The sequence below is a fragment of the Perna viridis genome, chromosome 5 (assembly GCF_037379345.1).
Source record: "Perna viridis isolate PV_CMFRI_1.1 ecotype Kerala chromosome 5, ASM3737934v1, whole genome shotgun sequence".
Classification (NCBI taxonomy): domain Eukaryota; kingdom Metazoa; phylum Mollusca; class Bivalvia; order Mytilida; family Mytilidae; genus Perna; species Perna viridis.
Window position 1 is genome coordinate 15,592,687 of NC_142449.1, and position 18,425 is coordinate 15,611,111.

The 18,425-nt window shown below is 33.6% G+C and overlaps 1 protein-coding gene and 1 long non-coding RNA gene across 2 annotated transcripts; both read left to right on the forward strand.

The window, feature by feature from the left end:
* The first annotated feature begins 981 nt into the window (after window positions 1-981).
* On the forward strand, window positions 982-10,026 carry LOC148616221 (uncharacterized). Its single transcript, XM_088583048.1, has 4 exons — window positions 982-1,124; window positions 5,083-5,132; window positions 6,403-6,424; window positions 8,420-10,026. Exon 4 carries the CDS (start codon window positions 8,425-8,427, stop codon window positions 9,172-9,174), a length of 750 nt encoding a protein of 249 aa, XP_088439174.1. The 5' UTR covers window positions 982-1,124; window positions 5,083-5,132; window positions 6,403-6,424; window positions 8,420-8,424; the 3' UTR covers window positions 9,175-10,026.
* A 2,355-nt stretch (window positions 10,027-12,381) lies between these two features.
* LOC148616222 (uncharacterized) lies at window positions 12,382-17,507 on the forward strand. The gene is made up of 2 exons (XR_015922124.1): window positions 12,382-14,427; window positions 16,188-17,507. It is a non-coding gene; the product is annotated as an uncharacterized LOC148616222 (long non-coding RNA).
* The last annotated feature ends 918 nt before the right edge of the window (window positions 17,508-18,425 follow it).

The window sequence follows — 18,425 nt, forward strand, 5'->3', positions numbered from 1 at the left end:
TTCTAGAAACACCCGCCGAGTTGCTCATAAAAAGTCAAGTCCGGGGTAGACAAACGAGGAAAGGAAAACTTAATATGAATATGTTCAATATAACTACACTTATAAGTGCAATATTTGCTGTTATGACACACGAATTTGTTTCTTTTTAACAAAAAAATCCAGCCCAAGTACCTGTGCTTACAGTTAGGCTTTTGGTACAGTGTCACTTTGCTATAACAAGATTAAAACAGAGACCTATAAATAAATTTATTACAAGTCTATGTTTTAAGTTATCCTTATGGTCGTCATCATGAACTCATGGATCGTTACGGTGTATTCATCTGCACCATGAAAAGTTATTTGTTCGTCGTGTCATGATTTTCCTTTCCTTTTTTTGTCTACCCTGGACTTGACTTTTTATGAGCAACTCGACGGGTGTTTCTAGAGATTAAAGCAGATGACGCTTATATCTTACCGGTGCACCTGGTCCATGCTCCAGATTTTAGTGGAGTCCGAGTTGCTCATTTACTTTTGTTACTGTTATTTTATGTTCTTTGTTGTGTTTGTCTGTTTTCCATGTCAGGTCTTTGTCCCTGGATTACATTCTTTTGACTTCCGCTAGAATCTTGGTTCCATTGATTGCTCTTTCAAAGTGTCTGGATCTGCCCCTGTTTTACATTGATTGAATAAACCGATATCAATTTTATTGGTACAGAATAAAACATTTATAAAAATAATGTTTATATGGGACACAAAATAATTATTTGCAATTAAAATTATCCGCTCAGTCAGAAAAATAAGGGACACTTCTCTTTATATTGTGAAAAAAAAATATAAAACCATATTGTCTATGGATAGAAAAAAAAACATTTAAAATTCTACATCATAGCTTTCTTTTTTCAGAAATTTCATATCCAATATCACTGGATTCGCGCCTGAATATATTCAAGAACCTGTTATCAGCGCTTTATTTCATTACTACTTAGTTTGACGGTGAGAGTTATCGTTCTTAGTTCATTGTTTCCCCAGCAGGTGCTATTAATTTTATCCAATGAAATTTAATTCTTTGATAAAGTGCGAAGCTGCTTATCTGGTCCATTGTGAAAGTTGTGAGGCCGTGCTGTGCAACTGGGCAGATTTACTTGGTACTTATTAATATTTACGTTCTTTGTATTTTCATCGATTTCTCAAGTTGTAATTTAATTTGTTAATTTTGTAGCCCATACTGATGACGAAAATTTCCTTCGGTCTTCGATCAAGAGTAGACAAGACCAAGTATAAATCCATTATCAAATTATGTCGGTCAGTAAAACCAGTAAAAGAGAAAATGAAAAAATGGCTACCGTTTACTGATGAATAACATTCTAAATACGAATATATATCCTCTTCATGGTCATCGTGTAAACTGTATCTCCACCATTTTTTTTTATGTAAATCCTAGTCTGTATTTCCTCTGACCTTGCAACCCTCCGCTTTTTTACTCAGACATATTTTTCTGCTTTTTAGCAGGACTCTGCTATTTCCAATCTGGATTTTATCATCATGTTTCATTTTTCTACTGCATACTTCCGCTTTTGCCAATTTCCAATTTGTTTGTAAACCTCATAAAATCATGTTACTTTTTGTTCACATTGAAGCAGACACGGTTTTGAAAACTGGAATCTAACATAAGATATCATAATTCCAGTGAAAAATTACATGTCTGCTACCATTCAGTTCTAAAAGTAACAAGCTCCACCTACTCTCGTCTCGCACCACTTCACATGCATTACAATTCACAATGTCAATAAAGCCAGGGCTCACGCTACATGGCAATTCAGGCGATTTAGTCGCCTTGGGGTCAATCACTTCACCAGGGGTCATGCTGGGCTTCGCCAATGTTGCAATTTACGATTTTTTATTTTTTCTGGCGACAAAAATAACCAGTTGGCGATTTTCTTGGTGCCTAGGTTTTGTATATTAAAATTGACAGGAAGTTTATCAGCAACAGATATTCTCTCTAATTAAACAATTGTTTTGACACCTGGTCAGAGTTAATTGACCATGACCAATTTACAACTGAAGACAATTAAAGGTAATTAGACCAGGTGATAGTGACTGACAATATCCTCATAGGAGGTGTCAATCAGTTGTAAATATATTATTGAGCCAATCAAAACTCTCATCATCTGGTCAAAGGTGAACACAATTATGGTCATGTGCATGTGGCTACATACAAGCTTCACAGTCCCGTGATACATTCAGAAACAGACTTACCTAATAACAGAATAAATTAAATTCAATTAACAATGATTATCCCATCAGGAAGTGTCTAAACACTTCGAAATGAAAGAATTGATAAAAGAAAATGGATGACATTTGTTTACACTTTTGCCATGTGACTTTTTTTGCTGGAAAATAGGTAAACGAATAGTTGGGGATTCCAAAAATCTAATTAAGGAAATACTACTCAGATATCAAAATAATTAAACAGGGACACAATTAATGGTCCATGGTACAAAATGTAGTTTGCTAGAAATTTTGTCACTTGAAAAAAGGAATCAAGTTTGCTAAAAATAAAATTTAAAAAAAATCAAAATATATTGTAAGATAAATGAGACCATAAAGGACAAAGGTGAACATGTTATAAAATCAGGGACTATATGAGAATAGTTAAATAAAGTCTTTGATAGAAATAAAATACCTGTTTCTGAAGTAATACTGTATTATGTTATGCATATGAAAGTGACAGATTAGAGCTAAAAACATGCTTTATACACACATCAAGAGTGAATCTTGGTACATGCATGTACATGTATGTCATGAATTGAGAAGTTATTTTGATGAATTGACAAAAGATAATTCATCAGTAGACTTAATACTATCATATTTTTGGCACCCTTTGGTGCTAATTTCTGAAAATTGGTGACAAAAAATTGCAGCTGGCAATTTTTCTGGCGACAGAATTTTGGAAGCCACAGCAGCCCCTGCTTCACCCTCTCATTTTCAGACATCACTCATGATCAGCACTGTACTCTGTCTTTTAGCAGTATTTTGACTAGAAGTATCTCTCTTGCAATAACTTTTCAAACGAAAATGGCACCCATTAGAGAAAATTAATTGTAAAAATCTTCAATATCTATCAAATATTCGGTTCCCTGTTTTTCTCAAGTATCTTTAACCCTGAAAGCAGGATCTCTTGTGAAAAATATTCAAAAATTCAATAAAATGTATCAGCATACAGGAAAATTATTCCGGAATGGAACTACATGTACAAATGTGATGTGACATGCATGATTTTAACTTGAAAGTCATTAGAAGCGGTTGAAGGGTGATACTCCATGGTACCACTGAATCTCTTAACTTTTTGTATGGCACATTGTCCTTACCTCAACCCAAGATTTCAATATCCAGATAAAAAAAGAGGAGGGTTGCCAGATCAGAGGAAATTCGAAGTGTGTTCATTCATGCATTTAAATGTGTTTATCTGGGGATTTTTCGTTGGCCTCTGATAGACCTTCCCCTAAGGTAATGCTTTGGATCTGCCACTACATGTTGATATTTGAATGTTTTTATGGGTTTTGCATATGATTGTCCAAATAAGTAAGGTTGCACACCTACTAAGTGTTTTGTGATAGGAATAGTTTTTACTACAAACTAGGGTTATTGTACTAGACAAGTAACCATTATTTCACAGAAAATGAGTTGTGGGTAAAAGTTTGGAAAATAGGTATGCAATGTACATGGACTTCACCTAACCTTTACAATTTCAATCACAGTGTGAGAAACCATTTTTTTTCCCAACTTGTCATTCTGGCTAGTGGAACATTGATCTTGCTAGCCATATAGAAATTCAACTAGCCAAGTTTGTTTTTTTTGTCTTTACTATCATAGATCTGTTTTCTCAAGATTGGATTTGACTATCTTCTGCCTTTCTTTTTCTTTCTTCAACTATCTTGTAATTTGTTTTTAAATTTATCAAACTTTTCCATTTTCGAATATTCCCTCCCATTGAAGTTGTTCATGTACTTTACAGTAACAAAATAAGTACTCCATTTCTGAACTCATATTTTAAAAATAAAATTATATTTCAACAGATTTATCATTATGAAAAAAGGAAATGTTTATCAATTGCTTCTTGTTCATTTTTATGTTGACAATAAACATCTAATTTGAAAGGTAACATATCATAAATTACCAAGATAATTTTGTTGGAATACTAATACGAGATCAGGACTGTAGCGTAGGTTTTTGCACAACCTATTGACCGAAAATTAAAATGGCAGATCATAAACAGTGCTTTACAAGTCAATAAAATTGTGCGTATCATGCCAAAATTCACTTGACATATTCAAGCTAAACTTCTTAAGTAGCATTCCAGCTAACGATCATGCAAAATGTGATTCATGGATAAAAAGCCTACATATTTTTATTTTTGACATTTTGTTTGAAATGTCATAGTAAACAGAAATTAACATGTGGTTTTTCATATAACCCGTGCTCTTAGGAGAAAAAAATTGTATAGAATGCACTATAGATTTCAAAATTAAGGGAGATAACTCTCTAAATGGCCCTCAAATACAATAGAATCTACTGGATTTTCAATATGGATTATCTTCTAAGAGCAGGCAGATTTGAATGAATAATTACACATTTCATAGTATAGACCCATGAAATAAATTACAAAAATAAAAATATGTAGCCTTTTTTGGGGTGTATCACATTTTTCAGATTTTGCATGATTCTTACAAAGACAGCTACTTAAAATGTAGGGAACATATTTTTATTGTACGATGTTAAGGGATGTTTAACTAAATAACCTGTTGTCTGGTTAACTTTCCTTGGAACTCGCCAATCAAATGGCAGTCGCCAAATTGACAAGTGTAAGCTAATGACAACTCGCCAAATTACACATCTACTCGTATTTGGCGAGCTGGCAAGCGATGGTTTCCCACACTGCATTGGTTTATTAGCATGTCATGCTCTTCCATGACAGATTACATTTTTGTATCTACAACCATGTTGGCTTCAGTCACACATTGTCTAATTTGGCACAGATGCTTCTGAACAGTATGATGTAATAAGTGTTGATATAAATATATGGGTATACATATTTTTTTTCAGTTTTTTATTTGGAAAGTCTGTTGGAATATCACCCATGACATAACAGACAGGTATGTACATGTACATATATAACTTAGAACCACATATAAATTTAGATTTTCCTGCAATTTTTCAACTGTTAGCAAAATAAAATAATTTCATTAAGTAAAAAAAAATTGTCTGCACTTACATGGAGATAAACTACTAATGTTTGGATTTCATGAATAACCAAAATATGATCACTCATGCCAAGAACGCTTGAAGATTTAACTTGTGTGTGTAAGCATGTTCTGCACACACGTTAGAAATCTAAGTGTTCTTCGGCACTCGTTATAATATTTTGGTTATTCACTCTTTCCAATTAATTATCCTATTATTTTCTATACCCCAACAAGCAAAGTTTAGGGTGAATATGCATCTCCATGTTTAAGAGTGAGTTTATGGGAATGCAAATCAACTTTTAATATAATGAAGTTCATAAATTAAGTTAATTTTTATTTGATGCCTTTTAAGAGAAATACAAATGTAATCTTACTTAAGGATTGTCAAAATCTCACAAAATAAGTGCAACAAAGAGAGATAGATTTTTAAGGAAGGTAACAAGATTAGGTATCATATGTAGATGCACATGAAGCAAGGTTTATTGACAGAATCCCCAAAGGGAGATAATCCAATTTAGATGTTTTTAAAGTAAGGGGAGTTCTCTTTAGTGAGCTTGCTGGTAGTATTTCTAGTTCTGATAATAATATGCTGACATTGTTTGATTTCTTTTTCTAAAGTTTTTTCATCATTTTAATCTTAAATATCTGGCATTTATGTACTGTATACTGAATACAAGGTACAAAATATCAGAAATTTTGAAAATAATAGTAAGTATATATAAACAATTAAATGACCTTATCACCATTACCGATTTTTTTTATTAATGAATAGTCACTTCAATCACATCTTTGATAAAAGTTAAATGAAGTGTTGACAACATATTCATATCATTCAGGGGGAAGATTAGGTAAACAGGGGTATGGATTGAAAATAGGGCAGATTGCCTAGAAATTCAGATACTTGTGGTTGTGTATTCATTAGGAGAGTACATTGTATATGATCATAACAACTTTTATCAAACTACTTGTTTTTGATTTAATTTATGATCATTTTTGTAAACCCTGTAAGATGCATTTTTTTTTATTCTATTTCATAGACCTCTGATTAGAAATGGCACTTCTGTTATGAAGAGTAATATTTTATCATAATAGTCATACATGTACATTTTACAATGCTTATGTATGTAAGAGTGGTATTTTCGTGCAACCAAATTTTTTCTCTTTTGATATTTTTTTGTAGAATTCCATAAAGAATCTTAAAGGTAAGTACACGGTACTATGTAAATCTATTTCTTGATTAGTATATCTGATGTTCTGTATGGAAATTATTTAAATGGGAGTTACGTACTGTATACTATTTGATTTTGCATTTTTTTCATGACTGCAAAAAAAAATTGCAGTCCTTTTATATGCAGCTGTTTTCATAAATCTCAACTGTGTCATCATACATAGACACTTGGTTTTTATGCAATAGCTTTAGTATTAGTTGGTTTTATCTCTCAGTATTCTACATCAAGTCTCCAAACCATGCAAGGAAGGTTGGTTTTGATTTTTGCAGTTAAAGGGACCAAAAACAAGCATTTCATAAAGTGAAACTGTTTAACAGTAAAAACATCTGGATGTCTATAATATTGTACCAATATATCTATACCATTAAAGGTCAGACTGAACAAGTTAGGAATGAGTGCCAAAAAAGGGCCAAAACAAGCATTTTTCAGATCAAGACTTTGGAAATTTGGACATGCATTGATCAAACTTCAGCAGAGAAAATGTTGTATCAGACTTGCATGCTCAGATCAAGCAACTTTTTTGTAGTAATTAAAGATTAATATTGGAATTTGTGTTATTTCATCACATACTTTGTCTGTTAAAAAATATCTGATGAGTGAACAAGGTTCATTTCAACCATACATGGTCATTCTAATGAGTAAACAAAACATTGTATCTCTCAGGCTTTTCCATCACATCAGCAAACAGCTGAGAATTCCAAGTGATGAAAAATATTGATGAATAAAAGAAAATCAATATGTTTTGTATATTGATTTAAGTGGATTGTTGACTTCTGTGTTAAAAGAATTCATTTGATAGATTAATTATTACAAACTATAGCTGTTTCTAGGAAAACAAAGGACGCTTACCCTATCGGTGCACCTGGTCCATGCTCCCAGTTTTTAGTAGAGTTGGAGTTGCTCATTTACTTTTGTTACTTTGTATGTATGAATTAGTGTTATTTTGTGTTCTTTGTTGTGTTTGCCTGTTTTCCATGCCTGGTCTTTGTCCCTGGATTACATTTTTTTTTTACTTCCACGAAAAACTTTCAGAACCATGTGTTTTCGTTATCACTTAAAGATCGTCGGGAAAATGATGGATTTTATCTTAACTTTATCTTAATTTTATAAATCAAGTAATAAATATATGAAAATTATCTGAGTCACTTCCATTCATTTGTATACCCAATGGTACTTCACATGTACAGTTAATTTAATTATGCTATCATTAATCAGGTAAATCACAGTCACAGGTGGTTACACATCAGCTAATATTGATGCACACATCAATTAATTTCCAATTAACAATTATGAGACGGAAGACAGGATTTTTACCACACAGACTTTAAATTTATAAGGGTTGACAATTTTTTATGTCTGATATTGGAAAATGGTCATCAGTCATTTGAAAAATTTGTTGGTCAGTGATTGACATTTTTTTTAATGTTTCTGGACCCTGTGTCTCTTACAATGTTGTATGAAAGGGGCCTTATAAATTCTGAATAATCACTACCAACTTCAGCAGTCATATCAAGCAGCACCCTGCCAAGCATTTTATTGGTATTTAAGAAAATTGTGTGAATAATTTATTGAAACTTGTCCTCCTTTAAAGGTTTTTTTCATAACAGTACATGTAGTATTGTCAACCTCTGGCAAAGAATGGTTATTGTGGCCTTGTGTTGTGGTTGTGATTTTTTAATGACTGATTGTATAAATTTTTAATGACTAGTTGTTGAAATGTTTGGTTTAAAAAGAATAAGTACTTCTATAAAAATGCAGTTTATTTTGCTAATGAAAGAATGTAATCATCTTCTTTCTTGCAGGGTTGTACTAGTGCTTTCAGGTTTATTGCATTGTTACTTCTTGTTTACCAACTTGGTGTTTTTTTTTAAACTTTACAGCAAACTGCCCATTCCTGTCTTCGACCAATTTCTTCATTACATGGTATTTAATTTAGATGTATTTGTATGTGCTAATTTTATTTTATAGGCAATATGAATTATTATGGAGCTGGGGCTGACAAGACTGGGTTATATCCAGGTTCTGGTTACCCAGGTGCTAGTTATGGGATGCCCCAAACAATTCCACAACAGACTCCTTCTGGTCTGACCCCTGGACAACCTCAGCTTGGTGCTATCTCTCCTGGTATGCCTCAGCAGACATCCAACCCAGCCTTTGCTCCTGTTGCCACTTCGCAATCATATTCTGCTTATGCAGGCTTGCCCCGAGGACAGCCAGTATACAGAACAATGCCATCCGCATATTCTGCAGGTATGACTGGTGCATCTGGGATGGCAGGACTACCCAGTTCTTATTACAATTCATCATATGCAGTTACAACATTGCCTTATTCAACACTACAACCAATACCCCAAGCAACACCATCAATTCCTGCTATAGCATCTTTGCCTTCAGTCCCTGCAGTGCCACCTATTCCTTCAATACAGCCATCACAGAATGGATATCCAGCTAGTAACCGTCACTATCCACTGTCACAGTCTTATATGGCTGCTGATCCAATGGCTAATAAACAGCCAGGATACCCTGTTGGTAACAACCCTTTGATGCCAGGAGGTGTAACAGCTGCATCTCTTCATGGCATGCCACAAGGCTATCCAACTGGAAACAGTATGCAAGGTTTAGGTTATCCTAATGCAGCAATGACAACGAGTCCTTATCCTGGAGTTCCAGGGATAGGTGTTGCTCCATATTCAGCTACTCAGCCATATCGTCCTGGGTTTTAATGAATTACCAACCAGTAGAGGGTAGAAATATCAAGCCATAGGCTCAAAATTCAGATCTGACTCTCACAGTGACTCTTTAGCAGTTTGTATTAATCAATTTTCCTTATAGGAAATGGTTATTTAAGTTGTGTTTTATATTTATAAATTTTTTGTTAAGTCTTTCAATTTTGCAATGTAAGTCACTTCCCTTTAAGGGGAATTTATATTTCTTCCTTCTCTTGTGTTCTTTTTGATGGTACATTTTTTTTACAAGAACTTGCATCTTATATTCAGTTAGGAATGTACACGATACCTTATAACTAAAAAGTTTTGATGAAACTGTAGATAAAATCTTAAAATCTTTTTAGTGTACAAAGTACATGTATATTACATGCCTGACAACCATGATTATGCTTATAATATATTTATGTAAAACTACTACTCGTGAAACTTTATCTTGATGATATAGAACAGAACATAGCATTTTGTTTGAATGAAGCCAAAGGGAACCTATCCTAAAATAATAAACTCTGAAGAATAATAGATTTTTACTGGATTAGTTAATACTGTGGCCATATGCCAATAAACAATAATTTTGCAAATATTTTATATTTTGTTGAGTCACATTATTTTGGTGCCAGTAAATTTATGCAGTGCTGATTTTTAGCATTGAACAATCTATTTTTGTGAGACTTTTTTGTTATATTTTTTTCCATACATAACTTACAAAATTTTTATGGAACTTATTTTGTTTTATCATGTTTTGTTTGAGTTTTAGAATCACTTTTTTTTCCCACAGCAAAATGAACTTTTTTTCAAGTTGACTTATATGAATATGTTGTACTTATTGGTAATATAATTTATGAAAATCAAGTTCTTTATTCATCTGCCCAATCTTGTCTTGCAATGCCAGTGGTCCCTGGAAGAAAGAAAGGTACACATTTGGACAAGAATTGATCTTAATTCTGATGCAGAATGTGCTGGGGCAGTATGGAATGATCAACCAGAATATGCTTCTGTATTACATGTAACACCTACTCTATAAGTCTTAATCAAAAAGATGCATGTTTAATATCACACTTACGTTAAAAAAATTGGATTGAAAAGTGGGGAATTTTTTTCATTATGCCCTGTTCAGTTAGGGAGCATAGTGTTACGTCTGTCCGTCTGTTAATCTGTCGGTCCGTCCCATTCAGGGTATATAGTTTTTCCGCTTAAATCCTCCTACTGTATTTAGGTTGTGAAGTTAATACTTTGCAGAATGATTATATATGGATTGAAGATATCCATTTTATCAGGGATTGGATTTCTGCCATTATTTGACATTTTCATGGATAGTTGGACTTAATCATTTTGTCTGATCATGAAATTATCGCCATTCTAAAGAATTAAAGCTTGCAAGTATTAATTGACTTTTATATGTGTCAGAAAATACATGCTGGCGAATCAAATGTGTGTCTCATTTCGGACAACAGTCTTCTCATAAATGAATTTTGACAACCAAACATGCGGTAGCTGTGTAAAAATGGAGTGCAAGGAGCATCCTTTTATCTAGTATTACTAATTTTTTTTTCACATTGAGTTTCTGACTACCTGCACTTTGGTATGAGGATTCTTCGTAGTTCATTAAAACCAATGGGTAGCCTTGGGCTGACATTTTCATGGGATTGCTGCCTTTTGGACCAATACACCATACCTATTATCGTTATATTTAACAGTGTTAAAAAAAAAATAAAAGGGTACATTACTTCGAGCTGAAAAAATAGTTTGGGTAGGATAATATGAAACATATCTTAATTTATTTGACGTAAATATCAGGATTTCAAATTTTGCACCGACTATAGCATGTAGATATACAATTTAAGAAGATGAGTACACTACTCCACTGTAGGATTCTCCGTAAGTTGATACGAAGAATAAGTTGCTGTTGTATACTGGTAAGGCTCTGTTGTTTTCTGTTCGTGTGGTAGATTTACATAAAATTTCAGCAAGAGGTTCGAAAAGGAAGGTTGTTACTGATTTGTGGAGTTACGGCCTCAATCGCTTTTGGACCAGAAAGCTTGTTTTTTTATACGACCACAAAAAAAAAAATGGTAATGGTATCACCCTCTCGTCATCGTCGCTGGCTTCTGTTTATAACTTGAATAAAACTTGTCCGATCTTTTTGAAATTTTGACACATTATTTTTGGTTCAACTTCCATTGTGGATAATTATTCCGTATCGATGTTAATAGTAAGGCATATTCATTGGAAATGTGTTGGCCGAAGGAGTATACAGGGTGTCAAGTGATCCTCTATTCCTATAATTTTCCGATTTTTTTTTCAGAATTTTGCTATATTTCCTATATTTTACCAAAATTTCCTATATATTGACTGAATGTCCTATATTTTTTTATTAGAAATAAGGGATATTTTACATGTCCGATGTATTTCATTTTGATATTGAAGAGTATTTTAGCTCGAAATGAAGTCTATAGATGGTGTTAATGCTAATACTTCTTATCTGTAGTATAAGCTAACCTGATACAGCAATGTTGCCCTGGTGTTCTAGTATTCCATCCCTTCACAAAAAAGAAATCTTGGTTTGCAAATTTGTTTCGTCAAACAATGATCATTTGATATAATTTTAATGTAATAAGAGCCTTGCCGACTTCAGACAACACTCTGTCAGTCTGACTGTCCATCAGCAATTTCTTTGTCATACGATAAGTCATAACTCAAATTGGCTTTGACCGATTCAAACATGATTTTAACACAACATCAAGTACCACTAGAGCTCGTAGAGGAAGCTTCTTATTGATTGTAATATTGGATTTGGAACAAAGGAACCGGACCCTCCCTACCTGACTTAGTTTCTACCTTTTCTATAACATGTAAGAACGGATATTAAATCATACTTTCAGTTGGTAATATATATGTAAGACTCGGAAGTGCGATGGGGACGCTTAAGTGCGATGGTCAACACTATAGTACGTTGGGTGTGTAACGCTAATACGCGGAAGTGCGTTCTCTTATATTGAGCGAAGACGCGGAAGCGTCTTGGTATCCCAGTCAACGTTGCCACGAAATTGTACATGCATAAGCGCTTGTAGATGGAATATATTACATTTGTACTTGAATCGACTTCCTTTCTGCATCACTAGCCATTTACCATAAGAAACGTCAGAACGCAAAATCAAAATATGGGATCCTGGATCGATTATCGAGTTAAGTTAATTTCAAGTAAGTTTTTGCTGGACATTTACTTAAAATCGTAGTTTTTTCGATAACAGTTTACGTATTCCTTAGTGATAGTATAGTAAAAAATAGCAGTAAACTTACTATTCGTTTATAATTTCCTAAATAATTTGAAGTATGACGTTGAAAATTATGAAACTAAAGTTCTTTCTAGTTGACTGTAGACTGATAGAATCATTTTGTGGATTAATTAATGTATTTAAGGTTTTCGTATACTTACGATATTCACGGAAAAACATGACAGTCAAAACATTTCATGCTGCGAAGTACAAAAAGTAATTCAAAATGCACCTCCGTGTAATGGCTAAACCATTTCCGAGTTGCTATAGACTATCAACAATCATTTCTAACCATCACAGTTCAGCGTGATCACGAATGCACATCAGCGTATTACCATTGCATTTCCGCGTGATCATCGTACCTCCGCGTTCCATCGCGGTTCCGAGTCTTTATATAACACTGCCCTAGAACACTGAGAACCTGCTATTTTTTTTCTTATTATCGTTCCTATTGTATTTTGTCTTTTCCTTTGCTTGGCAGAAACAAAATGATATCTTTTAAGAGTTCTATAATTTTGTACACCAGTATCCCAATCTTTTGATTACGTCTGAGTTCATTTGAATTTTAAACAATTGATTAATTCTTCACTGTATACTTACTTAATTAAGTTGCCATTAATTGCAGAGCATTTGTACCAATATTAAATTTTAGAAAAAAAATTACAAACCACCACTTGTGACATCATGTATTATTTTTTTTCAGTATTTGAAAGTAAATTACCTATTAATGTGCAAACTTTTAAGATATGTTATGTCACTTTTAAAAATTCAAATAAAATTTTTATTCCACAAAAAATATCTTTCCCTTTGTGCAGTTGTGATGTATATTCCTGCGGTTATGAGTGTTCTGCAGTAACGGATTTATAGGGCAGATGTACAATAAAGTAATATTTCAGATTCGTTGATAGTTTGAATGTTTAACAATGCCAAAATCAAAGACCAAATTCCATGAAAAATGGATTTTGGATGTTGATCCTGCAGGACACCAAAAAGAATGAACTGTTTGTGAAAAGAGACAATAATATTAACTCTTTATTTTATTATGTTTTAAAGAAATGTTGAGTAAAAGCATTTGAAACAATGATCTAATATCATTTAATTAGAAGGGAGGTGTGGTATGGCTTAAAGGTGGGGGGAGGAGGAGGCCATACATTTAGGTTTAAAATTCACGAAAAAATACCCTATATTTGGTGATCTCTATAAGTATTTACTATTTGTGTAGGGTTATATACGAAGGGTCCTTAGTTGCGTTTCTTTCACCATATGTTCACTTTTCTATAATACACAATGGCTAGACTCCCTTTAGGCTCAGTCTTATAGGGATACACCCCTTCAAATAAACTAAATCAATCTTTTATTAGCAAATCGACGGGTGGTTCAAGAAAACCACAGGCCACTTACCCTACCTGTGCATCTGGTCCATGCTCCCAGTTTGTAGTGGAGTCCGGATTGCTCATTTACTTTTGTTTCTTTGTTACGTGCTATTTTTGATTATTTCATTTTTTTTGTTATATGTGCGTCTATTTCCCCAGTCTAGTCATTATACTTGAATTATATTCTTTTGTCTCCTTGATTTATGATTGTACAAAATGTACTAAAAAGGGGGGGGGTAATGCAGTAGGACAACCTGAAGTGCTCTTTAGGCCAAAAATGTGATGATCCGTCCTAATCATCTAATTGTGGATTGTGACGTCAAAATTGAGCGTTGCCGTAAATTTTATAAACTTCCGGCGTTGTAAAACACATGGCTAACCACACTACCCTACTTGCCTTCCTTGTAGCGACAGTTTTGTTCTCAGTTTCAGCAGGAGAAAGTTCTATATGCAGTAACCAAGAGTGTTATTATGATGGGTATTGTTGGCCATCTGGTCGTGGAATCCAGCCGACCCTTTTTGTAAAGCAGAGTGGTTGCATGTTTGTACAACTGTGCATAAGTGGCAAGAAAATACCCAGAACAATTTGTGGTTAAATATAAATGGTACGACAGTGTTAGTAACACTGATATAGGTCAGTTAAGACTCGCGAACCATAGGCTAGAGAACCGCCACTCTATTTTGTGTATACTATACCCTTAATACTTTGATACAGTGTTACTTTATCATAATATCAACATCTATAGACTATATAGTACAGAAGAACCACTTTCAAGTTGGGGGTAAGTTCTATCCCATTTCATAAAGATTAAAAAAATCTTGTAAACAAAACCATAAAATCCTACCTACCTTCGCTCTGGCATGCTTTTCAACTTTATTTTGATTATGTAAACTCCCTGCAGATAATTTTTTTCAATCTTCATGTTTTATTTGAAGAAACCTGCTTGGTCTACAATCTAAGAAACAAATTTTCAAACATTTCCCTTCCTTACGTGTTACATTCTATTAATAAGAAAATATTTCTCAAAATACACATTTAAAACATTCATTCATCCTTAGTTTACAAAGGACAAAACTGCCAGAGGCTGAGTAAAATTGAACCATCTAATTTTTACTGTAGAAAAGTCAGAATACCATAGTTGGAGTTGATTTAAAAGGCTAGAAGTGATTTAGGTAAACCTTAAAACTATGACAGGGTTACCTCATCATGAAACTTGGTATACTTACTTTACTACTCCATATTAAATTGAGATTTTGTGGCCAATGTTAAGAATTGATTCCCTATTATAATTCGTTTTTATATTCAGTTTTACTGTTCCTTTCTGGTTTTCCTTCATATTTTTTCAATCCGAGAGTAGGTTATTTAATAACATATTTTTGCAATTACAAGTTGAAAATATACCAGCAAAAATGCAGAAGCATTTATAAAAAGAAAGGTCATTGCATGAATACTGGGGGAATATTTTCCCCCAGTAGAATTTTATAATGCATGAGTTTACGAGTGCAATATACATTCTGTAAGAGATAATATTCATGCAATTCCCCTTTTATTGTAATTAATTTGGTTGTCAATCAGGTAATTGGAGAAAATACCAACATCTGTGAGGTAGATAAATTGTGATGACACAAAAGAATTTCTGTATTCATCAACAAACAAAACACCCTTGTTTTTGGAGGCTTACTTGGATCAATGGTTGGGGTGGTATATTGCCACTAACAATATTTGGCGAAGTTAAAATTAGCAATCCAAAACCATGACGTTTATCATAAAGTTTAGATTTTCAAACGTCCAGTACAATCCATGGGTAGGTTAAATTCTACGTATAGAAGAAAGTGAATCTGCTGTCTCTTTAATTTCAAGATCTTTTGGGTAGATCAAATGTGAGTATGACACTTTTTTGCATGAATACTTGATTGTTTAAAATCCTATCAAAAAACATTTGTTTGCCTCTCTTCACTCGACCTTTTTTTCACTATTTACGTACTCATAACATTAAAATCATCACTACAGAAATTTCTACCTTAGAGATGGAAACAAAATGTCTAGTTAAATTTCACGTTTTCCCAAATTAACACCCACTGAACTTGACGCTTCTGCTGTCTTGTTTTCCTCCAGGTTTTACATGTAGTTGTATTTTTTCCCTCTCTACATCTGATTTCTGTTTTAAGTTTTTTTTATCATGTCTTTGGATTCCGACATCTTTCTGACTAAACTTCAGTATTTTAGCCGATATTTCAATCCCAAAAAGTAGAAAAAAGGCTTTCTGAGTAAGACATCTAAACGTCTAAAATATCTACTGAGAAGGGAAAATATCCTCCCCTGTGGTAACGTAAGTGTAAATCTCATTTTGTTTGTCTTTTACAGGACAACCTGGCTCTGCTTAAAAAGCTGCAGATATGAAGTATGATATTTGGACGTCATCTGGTTAATTGCATGAAACTGTAGAAAATTACTTCATCATATCACACGTTTGAATACTTTAGTATGTTTATCCAGATTACCATTGCATGTTTGCACCTTGTGACACTTCAAAGAACTGCGGTTGTTTGTGCATTAAACTAGTTTTCAATTGATGAAAACAATTCTTATTTTTGTTGTTTGGAAAAGGGATGTTTTACCATTAGTACCAAAGTATTTTTGTGCAGTACACATAATTAAGAGAAATATCGGAGTTGTTATTTGTTTTTGTTTTTTGTTTATTTGTTTGGTTTTTTTGTGGAAAATTCGGCTGCAATTAATGACACTGCTATAAAGCTGTCGATCAGTTATCTTTAATGCCATTCTTTCCAGTCAAACGGATTGCATTATTATCGGAGTAATTTCAAAATCCACTACACCAGCGAGTTGAAGAGCACTTGCCTAATTTAATCCTCTAATCATCAGGGCCGAAGTTCCATGTGAGGTTATGACAACATTTTGTGCCTGTTGTCTTTCACATGTCGTTAAAAAAATCTCTGAAACCACTCAGTGTGGATTGTTACCAAATTTGGTGACCAGCATTCTTGTGTGTGGATTAAACCAATCGGGATTTTTAAGCAAAGGAATAAAACGACATATTTCGAGTTGCATCTAAAAACTTAGAGAAATAAAGAAAATGACAACCTTTCTCTTCCACTTGCAGATCTCTGCAAAACTGAGTTAACGTTGTCCATGTAAGAGTTATTGAACTAGAAATGCGAGACTCAATGACGTTTTGTTGTATAAGTTGAAATGCTATATAGAAAAAATAAACTTCTTAGATGGTATGATGCTTAAGATATGAAGGCCAACAAAAGTCTTTTGGGGTTGAAGTGGTGACTCCTATTATAGTCATTACCTCGGAAGACGAAAGTAACGGCTTTATTGCAACTTTTAGCTAATATCTTGAAAATCAAACGATGACATGATTCCGAAGATATTCGTGGATTAAAGTTGCAGGACGAATCCTTATTTTTGCATTTCAAACTCTTGTCTTGAAAATCAAAGATAGATATTGATGAAATGGTTAGTATAATAAGGCTTAAATGTGGTTAAGTAGGGTAATCGTATGTTAATAAAAAAAAAGATTTTTTTTTTGTTTTGCCTGATCAAATAGTACGACCACCACATTTTCTAGTCTTCCAAGTGAACGATTCGGGATCTTAAGTTCCATGTATATGCTACAATTGGATCCAATTTAATATGTAATAAACTTCTACACGACTATCTTGTACTTTTTTATCCTCTGCCAATGTAGTTCTGTTAAGAGTTCAGGAAACGAATTAAAAAGTGCTTAATCATTAAAACCGTGGAAGTTGCTTAGAGATACATATTTATGACTCTCACCCTATATTAAATGTTTTCACTGAACTTTGAACAAACCCAGCCTGATAAAAATGGTTTTCCAAAAGCGATTTCAGTTTAATTGCCAATTGCACTTCTTGCAAATTCATAATTCGGTGAAACTTGACAAACCATAGAAGCGCAGACCTCTTTAAACGAAGGTCCATTGAGCTTAAAATATATTTTCCTTTTACCTGCGGGAAATAACGCGAACTATGTTAATTATATTAATGTAACGGTTACATCATGAATTCATAATAAAAACAATTATGCAGGCCGACTTCATTCTTTATTTTTGTTGCGTTTTTTCTTTAAATTAAGTCGAGAGAATGTCTTATGAATTAAAGTAGAGTCTAGACACACATCAGTTTGTTTCCTTGCTAACATAGCAGTAATGCTACTTGTTCTTGAATAGAAAACACTCCGCTATAGCGGTTGTCATTCATTTACCCGACCTCCATAAGAGATGGAAGCTGCATGGTGACTATTTTGCATCTGTTAGATAAAATAGATTGTTACCTGACGTGTCACCAAAGGCGGAAGCAGGTCTAGGAGCTGGGTCACTCTGTCCGTCCGTAACACTTCAGCTTGTCATAGCAACTCCTCTGAAATTACTCAACTGAAATTCCTCAAACTTGGTATGTAGCATTAGCAAGAATACCATATGCAGTTGTGCATATGATAAAAATATTTTGATTCTTTAATTTTATGGGAGTTATGCCCTTAGAATATACGGGAAATCATCATATCAGGCGCGGATCCAAGGACTGGCGTACCGGGCGTACGCCCCCCCCTAAATCG

What these genes read in the sequence shown, in the direction of transcription:
- LOC148616221 (XM_088583048.1), top strand. Translation starts at nt 8,425, where the DNA reads ATGAATTATTATGGAGCTGGGGCTGACAAGACTGGGTTATATCCAGGT.